Source organism: Vigna angularis, chromosome 1 (genome assembly GCF_016808095.1).
Source record: "Vigna angularis cultivar LongXiaoDou No.4 chromosome 1, ASM1680809v1, whole genome shotgun sequence".
Lineage (NCBI taxonomy): Eukaryota > Viridiplantae > Streptophyta > Magnoliopsida > Fabales > Fabaceae > Vigna > Vigna angularis.
This window is the reverse complement of record NC_068970.1, coordinates 5,390,799-5,408,644: the sequence shown is the minus strand read 5'-3', so window position 1 is coordinate 5,408,644 and position 17,846 is coordinate 5,390,799. Positions and strand designations below refer to the sequence as shown.

The following is a 17,846-nucleotide window of genomic DNA, read 5'->3' as shown; positions in this document are numbered from 1 at the left end:
ATATATTTTATATGCAGAAATTATAGAGAAAGTTATGTTATGCATCTAATTATACTCTAATTATTAAATTTAATAAATAAAATAGTTACTATGATTTAAATAAATTAATCAAATTAACAGCAACCTTGATACAGTAATATCTGTCTAATAAAAGTATTAATATAATATTTCTATATTTAGAAATTGTGATGAAAAGTTATATGTTTAATAAACTTTTATTGAATTATTATATTTAATAAGTACAATAATTAGTATTATTTAAATAAAGGTCCTTAACTAAACATCAAGTGATACAATAATGTCTAGATAACAAATATCATGATCTAAATTGTTTAATTCTTTACTAAATTTAATTTAAGACATGTTTAGTTGATTCAATATTTTAGATTAAAGTCTTATTTTATTTTATATTAGTCTCATGTTTAAAATACTTTTTTTGCAAATTTTGTTTATATGCATTGTTTCATAAAATACGCCCTTTTATACTTTTATATTTACGATTTAATATAAATATAACTTTTTAAAATACTTTTTTTTATAATTTAAGATTTTTATTTTTATAAATATCTTCATTTTTTTTCTACAATCTTATTTACACTTCTTAAATTACTAACTTCTTATTCTATTTCTAATACATCAGATATCATCCCTAACCATTATTATTATTATTATTATTATTATTATCATCATTATTATTATTAATATTATTACTATTATTATTATTATTATTATTATTTTATTATTATTGTTTGGTATTATGGTTTTATTACAATATGTTGAACTCTGTTTTACACGTGGATATCTGATATGGATAATTTGTTCCATAAACATCTGCAGAATAGTGAATCAGAGGGAGAAAATGGGACCCAGTTGTTGCTAGACTCCAAAGTGTAGTAGTAGCTTGGATTTTCAAATGTATATAAAGGAGTTGCAGCCTTCTCAAACTGCACAAACCCACCAAAACTGCTCCACAACCAAATTACCTTTGATATATTAAAGTCTTTGTTTGCCATCTCCTTTCAACCTCAAAAGCATCAAAATACATTGTGAGGAAACATCAGAAGCGTGTTTCTCTTGTCCCCTTCTTCTCATTTGGACTTTCAGTTTTTGTTTTTTAAATGTGTGAAGGACACTGACGGGTTCACGGGTTCTTATGGAGAATTTACCAAAGGGTTTTTTTTATACCCTGCTGTTATTTTTGTGGGTTTGTGCAGTCACAGCCTCTGTGACCTATGATCACAAAGCCATTATTGTTAATGGGCAGAGAAGAATTTTGATCTCAGGCTCCATCCACTATCCAAGAAGCACACCTGAGGTACTTGCTTTTTATTATTTTGAAATCACCAAAGACTTTTCATTTTTCACACTGAAAACCTTTTTTTTCCACCATTCTAATTGGTTGTTGTAGATGTGGCCAGACCTTATTCAAAAGGCCAAAGATGGAGGCTTAGATGTCATTCAAACATATGTGTTTTGGAATGGACACGAACCTTCTCCTGGAAAGGTAGTTATGCAAATGTTATATTCATATTTTTAAATATATCATTTCCACATGTCAAAAAGTTGATAGAAAGCTCACTCCTTTTTCTTTTATATGAAATTTGGGTAACTGAAAATTCAGTATTATTTCGAGGATAGATACGACCTGGTTAAGTTCATCAAGGTGGTGCAGCAGGCTGGTCTCTATCTTCATCTCCGTATTGGTCCCTTCGTATGTGCTGAGTGGAACTTTGGGTAATGATTTTGATAACCTGTCTTATAATTCTACATAACATAATATGTATATTCAGAGGATAATTTGTTTTGGAAAAGAACAACACTGTTTAGCAATGTTTAAAGGTCTTTTCTTTCTGTTTGATATTCAGGGGGTTTCCTGTTTGGCTCAAGTATGTTCCGGGAATTGCTTTCAGAACAGACAATGAACCTTTTAAGGTTGGAATTTTCAATTTTGCTCGGTTATTATTGTTATGGTTTAATTATGAAATCCTGATCATTTTGTAAGCAATCGTTCAATTTGGGTAATGATGTAGGCGGCAATGCGAAATTTTACTGAGAAGATTGTGAACATGATGAAGGCGGAGAAATTGTTCCAGACTCAGGGAGGTCCTATAATTATGTCACAGGCAAGGAAGTGGGATTTGAATAAGATATTTATTCTTAGGATTGCTTTCAAGTTTCAACTTTGCATTTTGTGATGTTATTTTATTATGACTGAAGTTTTATTAGTTAGGCCAACCAATCAATTACAATAATGACCATTTATTGATGGCATTCTGTTTGGCCAAAAATTGAATGTGACAGATAGAAAACGAATTTGGACCAGTGGAGTGGGAAATTGGTGCTCCTGGAAAAGCTTATGCCCAATGGGCTGCTCAAATGGCTGTGGGTTTAGATACTGGTGTCCCCTGGATTATGTGCAAGCAAGAAGATGCTCCGGATCCTGTTGTAAGACCCTTTTGCTCAAACCCTTTTAAGAAAAATAAAAAAGAAACATTTGGAGAATAATTCTTATCGTCTTCCCATAAATTTGTGTGCCCCACCTTCGTTGATTTGTTTCTTTTAGGTACAGTCTTCAGTAATGTTTTGGTTGTTTTGTTGCATTAGGTTTGATATTTTGATGTAGGTTCATTGGCCCATTTGTCCTTCTCTGTTGTTGCTTTTCTCTTATAGTTTGTTCTAACTTATAGTTAACGTACCTCTCTCTGTGTCATCCACCCATTTCTGTCTTTTTTCATTGGAAAATTGACTGAACTCCCTTGCATCTTTCTCGATAGATTAACACCTGCAATGGATACTACTGTGAAAACTTCACTCCTAACAAGGAGTACAAACCCAAAATGTGGACAGAGAACTGGAGTGGCTGGTATGTTCGACAAATAAATTATAGTAATAACTGGTCTGGATCCTGTATTCAGTTTATGTTTCGTGTTCTGCAGGTACACTGAGTTTGGTGGCGCGGTTCCTCGTAGACCTGCAGAAGACATGGCCTTCTCAGTTGCAAGATTCGTACAGAATGGTGGTTCATTTGTTAATTACTACATGGTAGGTTAGAACATTGCATTTACGGTCTATCTGTTGGCCAATGTCAATAGATTCTTCCCACCTTTTTATGTAATATGTATTCATGCATTGGAAACTTTGATTTGAGTCTAAAATGTATCATTTTTGGATCCAGTTCCATGGAGGAACTAACTTTGATCGGACATCAGGTGGCCCCTTTATTGCCACCAGCTATGACTATGATGGTCTCCTTGATGAATACGGTAGGCTGAGACATTTGGTTGATTTGTTGACATGATTTGAATGATGACACCATGCAAATTTAAATCTATTTAAAAAAATGTTTTTTAATTACTTGCTTATGTTGATGCTTGGGGTGAATATTAATCACTATGCTTTTGCAAATTGTACATATTCATATTAGTCTGAAGCTTGTTTAACTATGTCAGGACTTTTAAATGAGCCAAAATGGGGGCATTTGAGGGATTTGCATAAAGCAATAAAGCTGTGTGAGCCAGCTTTAGTGTCTGTAGATCCCAATGTGACATGGCCTGGTCAAAACCTTGAGGTAAGGACCCTAAACACGGACGTGACTTGTGAAAAATACTTAACAGAATTGTTGAAATTTTTTTTGCCGTTTGTCTTAATTTTACTTTAGGTACATGTGTTCAAGACTTCTGGTACTTGTGCTGCATTCCTAGGAAACTATGACACCAAATCTTCCGCTACAGTTACATTTGGAAATGGAAAATATGACCTACCACCTTGGTCTATCAGCATCCTTCCTGATTGCAAAACTGAAGTTTTCAACACTGCAAGAGTAAGACAATACTTTTTATCAAGCTTATTTTATTTTATGAAGGAGTGTACCCGGAAATTATTTGTGCAGAACTTTTCTGTCACTAACATATTTCTCATACGAATTGTAATGTTCAGTACTTCTTCTGTTGTTCAAGAACAGAAACATTAGACAGACTTTTAGCAGAAAATCTCTGTATTCATATTGGTTTTTTTTCCAAGTATGAATATTCATGTTATCAATGCTATGTATGTAAACAGGTTGGTGCTCAAAGCTCTCTGCTGAAGATGACTGCTGTGAACACTGCATTTGATTGGCAGTCATACAATGAAGAGCCAGCATCGTCCAATGAAGATGATCCCTTAACAGCATATGCACTCTGGGAGCAGATTAATATCACCCGAGATTCCACAGATTATTTGTGGTATATGACAGAGTAAGTATCTTTCAATTGATCATGTATCTGACTTCTAAAAAACTAATAATGGAAATGTTCAACTTCCTGACACTTACTATTCGTATCCTCGCTCCATCTAATAAATTATTGTCCCTTGTCCAGTGTCAATATTGATGCAAATGAAGGTTTTATAAAGAGAGGACAATCTCCTGTTCTTACCGTGATGTCAGCTGGCCATGCTTTGCATGTTTTCATCAATGGTCAACTTTCAGGTAATGATATATTTTCAATCCATTTTTTTGTTATGATAATATCTGCTCGTACTTATCCATTTTCTGTATAAATGCAGGTACTGTGTATGGAGGATTGGAGTTCCCTAAATTAACATATAGTGACAGAGTGAAGCTGAGGGTTGGCAATAATAAGCTATCTTTACTAAGTATTGCCGTCGGTCTCCCGGTTAGTTATCTAATTTTGTTTTTTATTTCTACAAATATAAATTATTTCAAGATTCTTTTCCTCTTCCTATCTTATGCCAATGTTTCAATGATGCCAGAATGTTGGGATTCACTTTGAGACATGGAATGCTGGGGTGTTAGGCCCAGTCACACTAAATGGTCTAAATGAGGGGACTAGAGACTTGTCTAAACAGAAATGGTCTTACAAGGTTTGTCATCTACTATTGTTTTGCTCAGTTGCAACATTGAAAGGTTTCATCATAATTATGTGTGTGTCACTAAGAAATAAGAGATTACTCATCTGCATTTTGTTGGCAGATTGGTCTCAAGGGAGAAGCCTTAAACCTTAACACTGTAAGTGGGAGTAGCTCAGTTGAATGGGTAGAAGGATCATTATTGGCTAAAAAACAGCCTTTGACATGGTACAAGGTAAGATTGAATTTCAACAAGTCTTGCATTTATTATGTGCTTGATCACGGAAGTAAGAATATCTATTTCTTCTGACACATTTATGCTGTAATGTCAATAGACAACTTTTAGCACACCAGCAGGCAATGATCCATTGGCTCTGGACATGATTAGCATGGGAAAGGGCCAAGTATGGATAAATGGTAAAAGCATTGGACGCCATTGGCCTGGATATATAGCACGCGGTGGTTGTGGGGAATGTTCCTACGCTGGAACTTACACTGAGAAAAAATGCCAGACAAACTGTGGAGAGCCCTCCCAGAGATGGTAAGAGCTGATACAAGTTATTTTTCTGCAGTGAATGGTGTAAGTAACTTGAACATCATCATGATTCATGACATTGACAACATATTGTTGGCATTGGACAGGTACCATTTTCCTCGGTCGTGGCTGAACCCAAGTGGGAACTACCTGGTTGTGTTTGAAGAATGGGGAGGAGACCCTAGTGGAATTTCTTTGGTGAAAAGAACAACAGCAAGTGTTTGTTCTGATATATATGAAGGGCAACCAACTCTTAAGAACAGGCAGATGCTGGCCAGTGGCAAAATTAATAGACCCAAGGCTCACTTGTGGTGTCCACCTGGGCTAAAGATTTCCCAGATTAAATTTGCTAGTTATGGATTGCCTCAGGGAACTTGTGGAAACTATAGAGAGGGAAGCTGCCATGCTCACAGATCATATGATGCTCCTGAAAAGGTACCACAATCAGCTTGACCCTTTACAATTTAGATTTGTATTGATGCATACTGGTGCTGCTTCTGATGCTTCTGTCACACAATTTCACCCAGTTCTCCTCTGAATTTTCTACCATGGTCATTAATACTAGTAAATTTTGTATAAGTAGGCACCCTTTTTGTTTCATCTGCTCACTTAATCCTTGGTGACATCTACAACCAGTAATTGCTGGATAATTAGTCATTTGGTTCTGAATGATTAGCTCTACCATGTTATGCTCATGCATCTTTTGCTTATTATCAGTGCTACCTTTTTCTTCTGCTACTTTGTACTATGTATTGTTGGTATTATTTGTAGAACTGCATTGGCAAGCAATCTTGCTCTGTGACTGTAGCTGCTGAAGTTTTTGGGGGAGACCCATGTCCGGGAACTCCAAAGAAGTTGTCCCTTGAGGCACTATGCAGCTAGATCATGTTATTCAATACAACAATCAGAGAAAAAACATGGAGCAGATTTATTAGGTTTAGCACAGAGAAAAAGTATTTGAAGTCCAATACATACAGAATCCAAATCATGCACCAGCTTCCCCAAAACAAATGTAGATAAAAAGAAATTAGCTGAAAGTGTTACATAATCAGGCTATTCATACACATTCTTTCAATAAACTAGAAGTTGGAACTTGGATAATAATTCTCAATTACATAGTCAACCAATAACGTTTATTTATAGAAAAACTCATTTCAAAATCATGACTTGGGCCTCCTGTATAACCTTAACGGGCCTCTGCGTATCGGGCTACTGGTTGAAACCCAAAAGATTCAGCTTCCTATCACGTTGTTTTATGGATTGAAAACCACTTGCTTTATCTCATTATCCTTACTCTTTACATATTATGTCTCTTAAATTGGACATAATGTTAAATAATAATTCAGCTATGTAGTTTATGAAACTTATTTTATTTTTTGTTGTTCATGGATTAGTTATGCTATTCATCAACTGTATCCTATAAAAGAATAATCCAAAAAGATTTCTCTTTTTTAATGGATTCACTTTATTATATATATTTGTTAATTTTATTTTTTAACATATATGAGCTGTGATATTTGTACTATAATTATTTTCATAATTGGGTTCAATACCTTAGGACAAAATTAAACTATAATAAAACAACATTAAACTCTAAAATAAAATTATTTTAAATAATGTTACTATTCAACAATAAAAATTTAGTGAACTTAAAATTTATCATAAACTAATCACACATATTTAATAGATAGAAAAATTACAATATTTAAGTTTGTTTGATGAGAGCAAAGCAATATAAAAATTATTTTATACAAATATACTTAATGTCTTTCATTTTCTCACAAATTATTGGCGTTTAACGTGACTTGATAACCTTTTAACACATCATTCAAGTCCGGTAATTGTTTATTTCATTTTATAAAAAAAAAGACTATTAAGAAAGTGAACAATAATATAATAAAAAAATTGAGGATTGAAAACTGTTAGAGGAGGTATTGTTATATTTAATACTTAAAGCAATGTTGTGTTACAAAAAATGGTGAATTGAGGTCCAATAAATGAAGCATTTTAATCATATTTGACCTCCAAAACTGATTTAACTTTACTTGCTTGTACTTAATTGAAAAAGAAAACAAGCTTTATGGATATAAAGTTCAATTTTAAGAAAGAAGTGAGGACCACCTTCCACTAATTAAGCTTTAGAAGACATAAACACGATTACTCCTCCTTTTTCCTCCACAAAGTAAAAGGAAAACTACTTTCAATGTATTTATTTTTCCAATATCCATTTGTTGTCTATTCATCATTGGTTGTTGCTAATCTCAAAAGGATTTCAAATACTAACTAAACAATTAACGTAGTTTCTAAAACACTTTTCAACATAATTTCTCTTTTCTTTTCTTTCCTATGTAAACTAAACATACCCTAAAAGGATATAGCTATCAACCCAATAGCTAAAATGACGAAGTTGTATTTATATAAATGTTTGTCTTTTTAAGATAAGTAATTTAATATGGAGAAAATTATAAAAATCTTTTTTATAAATATAATATAATGTCTCAGTGTAAATTTTAAATGTCCAACTTAGGTTTATAAATTTTCCATCTTGTTCGTTCTCATCATTAGCTACACAAAAATTAAGAAAAAGTTGTGTGGAAAAAAAGAAAAAAGAAAAGAGAAGGGTCAAGAGTCATAGAGACTACTACACAAGTGTCTATTCATCTTTTAAGTCTGCGAGAAAAAGAAGGAAAAGTGAGTTATGATAAAGAAGTTGGATACGCAAAGTTAAAGGAGTGTTAATTTGCCTAAAGGTAAAGGTGATAGGAACACACTTTTGAGAAGGTATATAGTTTAAATGAAAATTCTGTTTTCAATTTACATCATCTTACAAAATTAATTTAAAACAAATATTAATTTTAGATGAAATGGATTTTGTTTCGATAATAAATATTAAAAACTAATGTTAACTCATAATACTACTTGAAAAATTACACTTAAAATTTATTTTGGGTGTAATTAACAAAATGAATATTTTTCACGAATATATTTTAATGTAAATATTTCTTTTATAATATATTATATTTTCTATGGTTATATAAACTTATAGTTTATTTTATAAAATGTTTTTATCTCAATCTTCTTCCTCAAGTTGATATAGAGATGTTATACATTTCTAATTTTTCTAATAATCTTTCAAAAATATGCTCTACCAGAATTTTGATAAAATCATCTGTGAATTGGTATTCATATTTAATATTTGGTAATTTTAAATGTTTTTATTATTTTTTTCTGAATGGAAAAGCTATTAACATTTACATCACCATGTTGAATAATGTTGTGAGTAATGTTATATACAACTTTATTATCACAATACAATTAAATAAAACTCCTATGTGCATAACTTAAATATTGGAGAAGTGCTTAAAAACATTCAAGAACTATTTCTAAGTTTGCATCTAGTTATAACTTTTCACTTTTTACTTCTTTATGTAATTACCTCTTATAAATATGAAATATTTATAAATATAAAATATTTATAAATATAAAATATTGACAAGTTAATTTTGTATCATAAAAAATACTTGTCCAATTATAAATCATAATATTTTTATAATTAGAATTGTTATGGAAGAAGAACAACTTTTATGTACCTTAAAATTTGTGTGATAATAATATGTGTGTTTTTTTCACCTAGATCGATTTCTACATTGCATCTAGCACAACTTTGCATTTTTTACTCTATGTAATAAAATTATCTCTTACAAATGTGAAGTATTAACAAGTTGATTTTGTATCATCAAAAGCACTTGCCCGACTTACATTAATATAAATCATCATATCTTTATAATTGAAATTGTTATTGAACACAATTCTCTTTCCAAGAGCAACTTTTATGTACCCTAAAATTTGTGTAACAATACCCATGTATTTTTTGTTATTATTTATTAATATAATATTGCAAAAGTTGTGGATGCCATAAGTTGCGAAAGATTTTTTATGAGCTTGGACGCAAGTGTTGCTTCCAACATTTTGATTTGGAGATATTTTCTAAACTTCACGCCGTCAACGTTCTTATTTTATTTGCAACGTTCCTATTGTATTAAAAAAAATCATTTTTTAGCATATGTTTTTCTAGATATTTTGGATCTTTTTAAGTCATGGGTCTGATCCATGAACTCTATAAATAGAACACTTCCTTCACTCCAAAACACATAATCAGAAATCATTATTCTCTCATTCTCTCTTCTCTTGGTTTCATAGTTTCTCTTTTCTTCTTTTCCTGAAAATATTCTGGATTTATTTTATTCTCTTTTTAGAAATCATTGATAGTTCCGAAATCCTAAAAAATTCTGAGAAGTTCGTGTTGTATCCTGTGGGACTTGCACAATACACCACAGATAAGTTCTTAAAGACAGTGATTTACACACCTTAGAAAATTCTTTGTTTGTGATCTTTATTCTTTTATTATCAGTTTTTACAACATTTTTTCACCTAGATTGTGCATGAATTGACTAATTATACTAAGAATATAAGTTGAATTTGATATGATGAGAGAAAGATACATTAATCTCTCAACGAGTTTATGATATCTTTCCTTGTTAATTGGAGTTTAGTCTTTAATACACAACTTCAATCTCCTTTATTTGAAGAATTGATTCATTTGTATGTTGTCAACAACCAATCAATGTCAATATTTATAATTAGACACAATAATACTCACATTGTGTTAACTTTGGCTATAAGAGCGAATTTCACACACTTGTGTATATTTCTTTACAATTAATTTAACTTTGAATCTTTCAATTATACCCTTTGCATTAAATTTCATAATATACATTCATCGATATCATTCTAACTTTTTTTTTCTAATTCTCATGTTTCATCTCTCTTCATGCATATCATCTTTCAACTTGGATTAAGTTAAAACTTTTTATTAGAAAAAAAAGACAATATATAACTGACTTATAATAGTAACATTTGAGCTAGATAAGTTTTGATTACAAATGTATAATTCCTCATAAGGTATCTAGTATCATGGTCATGAGTAGGTTTAGATTTTTAAAAATAAGATATTATTATAGTTGGTATTGTAATTGCATTAAGATTTTGTTTTAATGAGTTGGGGTTTAGAATTTGATGGGGGACAAAGAAATTATGGGGGCAAGTACGCTGCACACCGTGCTCTGATTGAAAGAAAACAAACGTGCATCAATAATATGACTTTTGAATTTACACTTTGCAACACAATCTCTCTTCCTCCCACCTTTCGTCCTTTCAGTGGTCCTTCCACTCTTCTCTCCAACTAAACCTTCACCACCTATATATGGCATCAATTATCTCTCATAAATACCATCATTATCTGCATAATACAATTCGATATCATCACTCACATTCCATCCAATAATTGAGACATCAATTTCTTTTACTCATAACAGACCAAACATGTTGCGGCCAAGTATCATAGCCATGATCAAAGCCAAAAAGCTCTTCTTGTCAAAATTAACTCCTTTCAAATTTCGAATTGACATTGTCATTGTCATTATTTTTTTAACCTTTTGTTTACAAGTCAAAATATATATTTGAAAATAATACATGCTGTAACAAAAAGAATTAAATTTCACATTGCGTAAATGCATTGTTTAGTACAAGATACGAAAGAAATTGTTAAGCGTGTACTATTCAGAATTGTTCGTTTACGTGTCAGACAAAGATCTATTACGTAAAGCAATGGTTTGTGATGTCCGATCCTTACTTAATGTGTGATCGAGGCACACAAGAAAACAGGACGAGACAGCAAGTGGGACATTACTGTTTTTTTCTGATTTATTTCGGTAGCTCATTTTAGTACTTATCATTTTTATTATTTTATTTTTGGAAGGGAATTTTCATCAAATAAAGTAAAAACAAAACAAGTTTTATTTGTAGAACAACAAAAAAGTAGAAATAAAATTTCTCATTTTTGTTCTTTTATTTTTGGAAGGGAGTTTTCATTTTCATCCATTCAAATTTTCATGTCTGTTCCTCTTGGATTTCTTCTCTCGACAATATCTAAAAGCAAATTAAAACAAGTATCAAGCTTGGATGATTTGCTTTGCAAAAAAATCCAACGTTAGCACCAATAGTTATTGCTTGGTAGGCCACATGTTGGAGTATTGTCTGTAGAAAACTCTTGTGAGTTAAAGCTTGCACAAAAACGGCATTGGATAAAGAAAATAAAAACAAAACGATAAGCATAAATGATTGGGATGAAATAGATAATGGTTTTTATTCGTTGTTTTACCGATTTTAAACTAATCTTTAATAATACTCAGATTTTCTTTTATACTATTATGATAAAGATAAATAAATAATGTGAAAAATATATCTTTAGATTTGTTAGGGTTTAAGAGGAATAGATGGTATGCACGTAGTAATGTACTCTGCAGAGGTTGGATGGGATGGGACGTTTGATATTGATGAATCCTGGAAAAGAGAAAAAATGAAAAATGAGTTGAAAGTAGAGTGATGTGAATTTTGGCACTACTACACCTTTGTCTCATTGTTAACGTTAAAGGACATTGTGGTTGGATACTGCTCTCCTTCACCCATGGGACCCTGTCGTTCGACGTCCCTCAATTACCATCATTCGCTTTTTTCTATCACATCAAACCTCTATTTCAATTTTTCATTTTTCTTTTCAAATTTTACAAAATATTGTGTTTTTCTAATATTATTTTTCACACCTAAATATATTATTTTTTATATATTAAATAATTATCTAAATTAATATTTGAATTGAAACATATCTTATGGTAATTATATTTATTTATTTTTAATATTTGGAATAAAATGATATTAAGAATTATTATATTGATAAAATTTAATTTAATGTTAAAATTTAAGAACTAAAAGTATATTTAATTTTCATACTTAATTAATTTTTATTTATATTTTCTTTCATTATTCTACTTGTTTTATTTCTTTTTCTCTTATCTTTGAGTATACAATGATTAATATTGAACATCTTTTTGTTTATTTTCACAGTTTCATGGTCATAATACTCATCATCTTTTATTTTTCACTTTTTATGATCCAAAAATATATAAATTTATGTTAATATCTTATTTTACATGTGCTTGCCAACTTCAACTTATCACGTGATATGGACAAATAAGATCCATTAGGATCTTGATTTATGTATTCCAACCCTCTCTTACTAGACTGTTGTTCCTTGTGGTTCTGGCATGAAAGGTTGAAACAAAATAAAATGGAAGAATTTATTAGTTGATGGAAAGATATTTTGTAGATACGAAAAGCAAATCGAGGTGACAAGTGCGAAAGTTCACGTTATTAAATTTGTACAATAGGAGGATGTGTGCTTATTTGTACAACTATATGACTGTTTGGCCGAAAGGAGGATTTTTTTACTGTCACGGAAAGTGCATTGTGCAATGTTTTATTCCCAATTGCGGCGAACTAAAGTTAAAACGTAAAGACCATCAATTATTGTTCCAAGTAAAACTCTGATCTGACTCAAATAGATGAGTTATTTCCAGTTTCCTGTTCAAACAGAGGCTATTAAATTACTTTCTATTCAAAAACGGATACGTAGGTGAGTTGAAAGACCCGGCTTTACCGGATCCTTTCCTCTGGGGTAAACCAGAAAATACACATCAAACAGTGTTTATAGTTAGTTCCCCCCCTGTTCATTTGTTCAAAATTAATGATGTCTCAAAAGAAATCTATAGTTTTCAAAAATCTAAAACAGTTTTGTTAAGGCCAGGTTGGTGTTTCAAAATTTAAATTTAAGAACATTATGCGTTTGTTTTAATGATTTAAAGAAGATGAAGCAAAAAGAAACTGCACCAAAAAGTTTAAAACAAAGTAATATGGGGATTAATTGGCTACTCTGGCTTTCCCTATCTTGCCACTTCTAATCTCAATTTTTGGCAATCGGTTACTAATCTTCCCCAAAGACAAACTAAGAATATTATCATATGAACTAATGATACAAATTTTAAAAGGGGAGAAAATAAAAAAGAGGTTGTTATATTATAAATCTTAACATGATGAATAATGTTGAATAAGCCTATTGGCTTCCCTAAGACCACTGAAGTAAGCTCCATGAGTTGTGGAATAGTGGGTTCTGTGGGTTGCTTCCCCTGCAAACAAGATTTGAAGTGGTGGTGAAGCAGAAGGGTGACTGCTGCTGCTGCTGCATTTTGGCAAAGGTTCTGCCATTTTATCAAAATCATCTCCACTTGATCCAACTGCCACATGACTGTATGAGCCTAAAAATAAAGGATCTGTTCCCCATTGGCTCTTCAACACTTTACTGAATTTTACCTTATATTCTTGGGAGTGCTTTTCAGAATTCCCATTCCCGTTGCAAAACTCAACTGAATGTGACAGGAAACATGAAACTGTGTCCGAAACCCCTTTAATGATCTCTTCATCTTTGAGTGACTCGAGTGCCAGAGCTTCTTCCCCAGCAAACCAAGATAAGAGGACACTAGAATTGTTGTAGATAGGACAAAGAGTAGCAGTCCTTCTCATCCACCAGGGTATTTTCTTCTGCCTCAACTCAGAGTTAGGTGAATGGAAAACCATTTGCAAGAAGGGGAACCCTCTGGAGTGCTCGTCTCTTGTTCCATGAGGAGGACTCAATTGCATGAACAACTTATTAACAACACCAAAACCAAGCCTTGAAATAGCCTCAGCCTTAAAGGATGGTAGAGGGGGATGGAACATTGACATACCTGAATCATCATCACGGATAGAAGCCTTCAACACTCCCAGTGAAACCGTGACAATGACGTGATCCGCAGACATAACAGAGCCATCAGAGAAATGTAGCACCACGGGCCTAGAACGTGTTCCATTTTCCATATTCATCGCCTCGTGTCTCTCGGGTTGCCATTCGATTCTTGTGACTTTTCTTCCCAACTTAACCGAACCAGGTGGTAGCACAGATGCTAACGATTCGATTATGCTTGAGTAGCCTTTACCAATTGTGATTTCTTCCCCCGGGAACATCTGGTATTCACTTTCTGCGTCATAATCCAAAGTCAACAAGTCAGCAACAGATGTACAAGTCCTCTGCGTGTTCTCATGCATGGCAAAGATTGCTTCATCAAGCAACTTCCTACTCCACTTTCCGAACCCTTTGAGCTCCTTTTCCTCTTTTGATGAACCCCAATAAGCATCGAGGCCTTGTCTGAGAAAAGAACCGATACTGAGGATTCCGCTCTCACCCTTGGTTGTTGCTGTTGACATCCTTCCCTGAGCATGGTCCATGAGATTGTTGAAAAGCTCGGTGATGGGGTGAACAAAGGAAGGGTTTAGCACAAAGCCACCTTCAGCAATGGTGGTAGCCTTGTTGTCGTTCCCATCCATGCACTCCCAAGGCTGGTCAGACTCAAGTGCATGGATTTGTTGAGCTATTTTGTGAATTGGACTTCCTTCAATTCCATGGATCCAAGTAGCACCCATCTCAATCCGGTCACCACCAAACTCTGAAGTGTTGATTCTCCCACCAATCCTGTTTCCACCTTCCACAACACACACCTCAAACAAGTTCTTTGAGGCACTCACACTGTGAAGCCTGTTGGCAGCAGTGATGCCCGCCATTCCTGCTCCAACGATCACAATTCGTGCCTTCTTCACCGCCATGGTTGCCACCTAGCTTTGCTTTTTGTCACACCAATGAATAAAGATTAGAGGAGGGAAAACAAGCGGTGTGTATGAGTGTGAAGGTGAGATTTGAGTAACTGGCAATGAATTTATAAGTGGGTGATTTGTTGTGTTGTTAAGATTCAAAAGTACTTCTCGAAGAAAATGTTACGAGCCAAAATGAAATCGAAGTGACATACTATGTTTCAAAAACAAGTTTAAAGAACAGACACGTAATCATTTACCTTTTTCTAGTGACTTCTTTCCGCACACTATAATTTATTATGCCCTAATAAAGACACGGCGCTACTTTTGCTTTTTCTCTCTGTAAGACTACAGTTACTTTGAAAATGTTACTTTTATTCAAGTCATTTTCTTTCACCAATTCTTCTTTGATTATAATTGAAGGTTCATTTTACGAATTTTATCGCACTTTAAAATTTATTGATGTAATAATAATGTAGGGAAAGGGGGCCATGTTGAATGTTTTGAAGTGAATAAATGTGGAGAAGTAGAAATGGTAAAAAAGTAAATATGGAGCAGAAGTTAGAGTAATAATTCAAAGACAGGTAGTACTGTGGTCAGCACTGAGCCACATAACCTGTGGCCCTCTTCACACCGCCCAGAACAAACAAATTCAGTTGTACAATGCAGAGACAATTTTTAGAGAAAGGAGAAAACAAAATTTCTAAGCTCAACTTCTGCTTTGTTTGAAAAGGAGTGGGATCAAAAACAAAAAAAGAAAAAAGAAAATTGTTACATCAATATAATCTCAACTTAGAATCATTTACAGACAAACGAATTAATTCGGTGGAAGAGGAGTAGATTCACATTAAAGACTTATTCTGGAGGTACTGTAATGTGTAGTGCATTTGTTGATCATATATATATATTTTCTATATTTCAAATGTTTTTCTTTTGCTTTCTTTGCAGCACGTCCAATATCTAATTTCATAATCTTATTTTTTACTTTTTCTTTCACCTCTACAACAATTGATGATGTTTGTAACATAATGCACTTTGAGTTTGTTCATTCAATCCAACAAGCTCATACAAGTTCCTTTCACATCTTTTTTAGCAACTAGTTGCTAATTAATTTCATTCACAGACAAATGTAGAAGGCGAAACATTTGTGTCTTTTTGTGTGGTTTGCTACTTCACCTCATTCGTGATATTCTTCCTACAAAATAAAACATTAACATTATTATATTATTAAAAAATTTCAAACATCATGAATTGATGATACAAAAATCAACAAGTTTACTTTAGGAGACAATTAAAATCAATGAAACAATGACTAACATAAGGAAACAATGATAGAATTGGTGCAACACATACTCAACTCATGTACACGAGCTATAACATGAAAAGACAATAGTAAAAACTTGTTAAACAATAATCACATATTGAGAGTCACAACTGTAAAGTCTAAATATTTTGTAAAGTTTCAAAAAAAAATTTAATTTCTCATTAATTTTGTTTTCTAATAAGTTTTTCAATAAATTATTTTTTTTACTAAAGTGAAATTCTTGATTGATTATTTCAAAGTATTGTAAGTATGAATATAGAAAGTTCAGTCTTAGAGCTCATCTTAACATTCTAATGGTTATCCATTTTCAAGTAGAGAGAGGTGAGACATGTCATGAGAATAACAGGAAGTCTTAGTCTAGAGGTTCTACTTTGGCCTAAGACGAGTGATAATGAACTAACCTTGTATCATACCACGGCAAGTGCACAAGATGTCATAGTTCGATATTCATATTAATCTGGATAGTCCAATCTAAGTCTTGGCATGTTTAAGATCTTTTGACTTACTTGTGATGTTTGAGATTTTAACTTTTTATATGGATTGTTTTTTTTGTATTTATAGCTTACCTTTTTGTTTGTGTAATGTTTGTATGTACTTGTGCTTTAATCTTGACTATGATCATCCGGTGGACGTGAACAGAGGGTAATGAGGTATCAGTGGAGCAGACTATAGATGAAGGACTCCTAGATATTTTGTCTTTTGGTTTAGACTATATGAATGTATATAATTTTGGTTTAGTTTGGTTTGTATATAAATTTCTTTTATGGTTATTTAGTTGACTATAATAACTTTATATTTTTTCTGTTTTGTTGACTAATTTATTTTATTAAAATTGTGTTAACTCTTTTATAGTATTTATATTATATTTTGGAATGTTATAGTTTGAACTTGTAATATTATCTACTTTTGTATTATCATCATAATATAAACAATCACGTAAAAGAATAGTTAACTTAAATAAATAACAATTATACTATATAGAAGTATTTATTAATAAATTTCAACATTAACACATTTATATTTTATTAATAATAATAATCAATTTACACAACCTCGCAACATATTTCTTATCATAACAAAAGGTTAAGTACCTGTACTACATTATTGAAAAGTCTATTATAAAATCTTCAAGTATAACAATATGTAATCAAAGCATTTTCTTTATACATATTCTTTATATGTTCTACTCCTTCCAGTAATTGCATAAATATTAAATACCACAAAAAAAAATCAAATTAGGTAAGATTATAAGTTTAAGTAATCTATATTTTAATCAACAAAAAGTTCTTATCTAATAATAATAAATAAATATGTATTCATAAATATTACGTGGATTGATCTTGTTTTTATGAGAATTTCTACGTTAGCTAATTTTTAAGTTATGTTTGATAACGAGTATGTATATATTCATATCATTCTCATATTCGTATTTTATTTACATTACTAAAACATTTTTAGTTTATCATGTAAGCAAAATGTATATAAACAAAAGGACACATATTTTATAATATCAAATTTCAAGAATAAAATTATAATGGTATAAATCAGAAGATGGAGTAATAA

The 17,846-nt window shown here is 31.9% G+C and overlaps 2 protein-coding genes across 3 annotated transcripts; one reads left to right on the top strand and one right to left on the bottom strand.

Annotated features, from left to right (window-relative positions):
* Positions 1–963: 963 nt before the first annotated feature.
* Positions 964–6,795, top strand: LOC108322725 (beta-galactosidase). 2 transcript variants are annotated; one of them, XM_017554937.2, is made up of 19 exons: positions 964–1,315; positions 1,409–1,504; positions 1,622–1,734; positions 1,866–1,932; positions 2,031–2,123; positions 2,302–2,445; positions 2,775–2,863; positions 2,937–3,042; positions 3,176–3,263; positions 3,450–3,568; positions 3,659–3,820; positions 4,060–4,235; positions 4,359–4,468; positions 4,546–4,655; positions 4,753–4,863; positions 4,973–5,083; positions 5,184–5,389; positions 5,491–5,818; positions 6,155–6,795. In XM_017554937.2, the coding sequence occupies exons 1-19, from the start codon at positions 1,154–1,156 to the stop codon at positions 6,263–6,265; spliced, it is 2,502 nt and encodes an 833-aa protein (XP_017410426.1). In that variant the 5' UTR covers positions 964–1,153; the 3' UTR covers positions 6,266–6,795. The 2 variants fall into 2 exon arrangements, with proteins under 2 accessions (XP_017410426.1, XP_017410427.1); XM_017554938.2 differs by having other exon boundaries at positions 1,181–1,315; positions 1,419–1,504; positions 1,639–1,734; positions 6,155–6,793.
* Positions 6,796–13,136: 6,341 nt separating this feature from the next.
* On the bottom strand, positions 13,137–15,149 carry LOC108322708 (probable polyamine oxidase 5). Its single transcript, XM_017554893.2, has one exon. The coding sequence runs from the start codon at positions 14,972–14,974 to the stop codon at positions 13,364–13,366; it is 1,611 nt and encodes a 536-aa protein (XP_017410382.1). The 5' UTR covers positions 14,975–15,149; the 3' UTR covers positions 13,137–13,363.
* Between the last annotated feature and the right edge of the window lie 2,697 nt (positions 15,150–17,846).

What these genes read in the sequence shown, in the direction of transcription:
- LOC108322708 (XM_017554893.2), bottom strand. Translation starts at nt 14,974, where the DNA reads ATGGCGGTGAAGAAGGCACGAATTGTGATCGTTGGAGCAGGAATGGCG.
- LOC108322725 (XM_017554937.2), top strand. Translation starts at nt 1,154, where the DNA reads ATGGAGAATTTACCAAAGGGTTTTTTTTATACCCTGCTGTTATTTTTG. An exon ending in AAGTTTTCAACACTGCAAGA is followed by an intron (nt 3,821 to 4,059) that starts GTAAGACAATAC and finishes GTATGTAAACAG; the next exon opens with GTTGGTGCTCAAAGCTCTCT. An exon ending in AGCCTTTGACATGGTACAAG is followed by an intron (nt 5,084 to 5,183) that starts GTAAGATTGAAT and finishes TAATGTCAATAG; the next exon opens with ACAACTTTTAGCACACCAGC.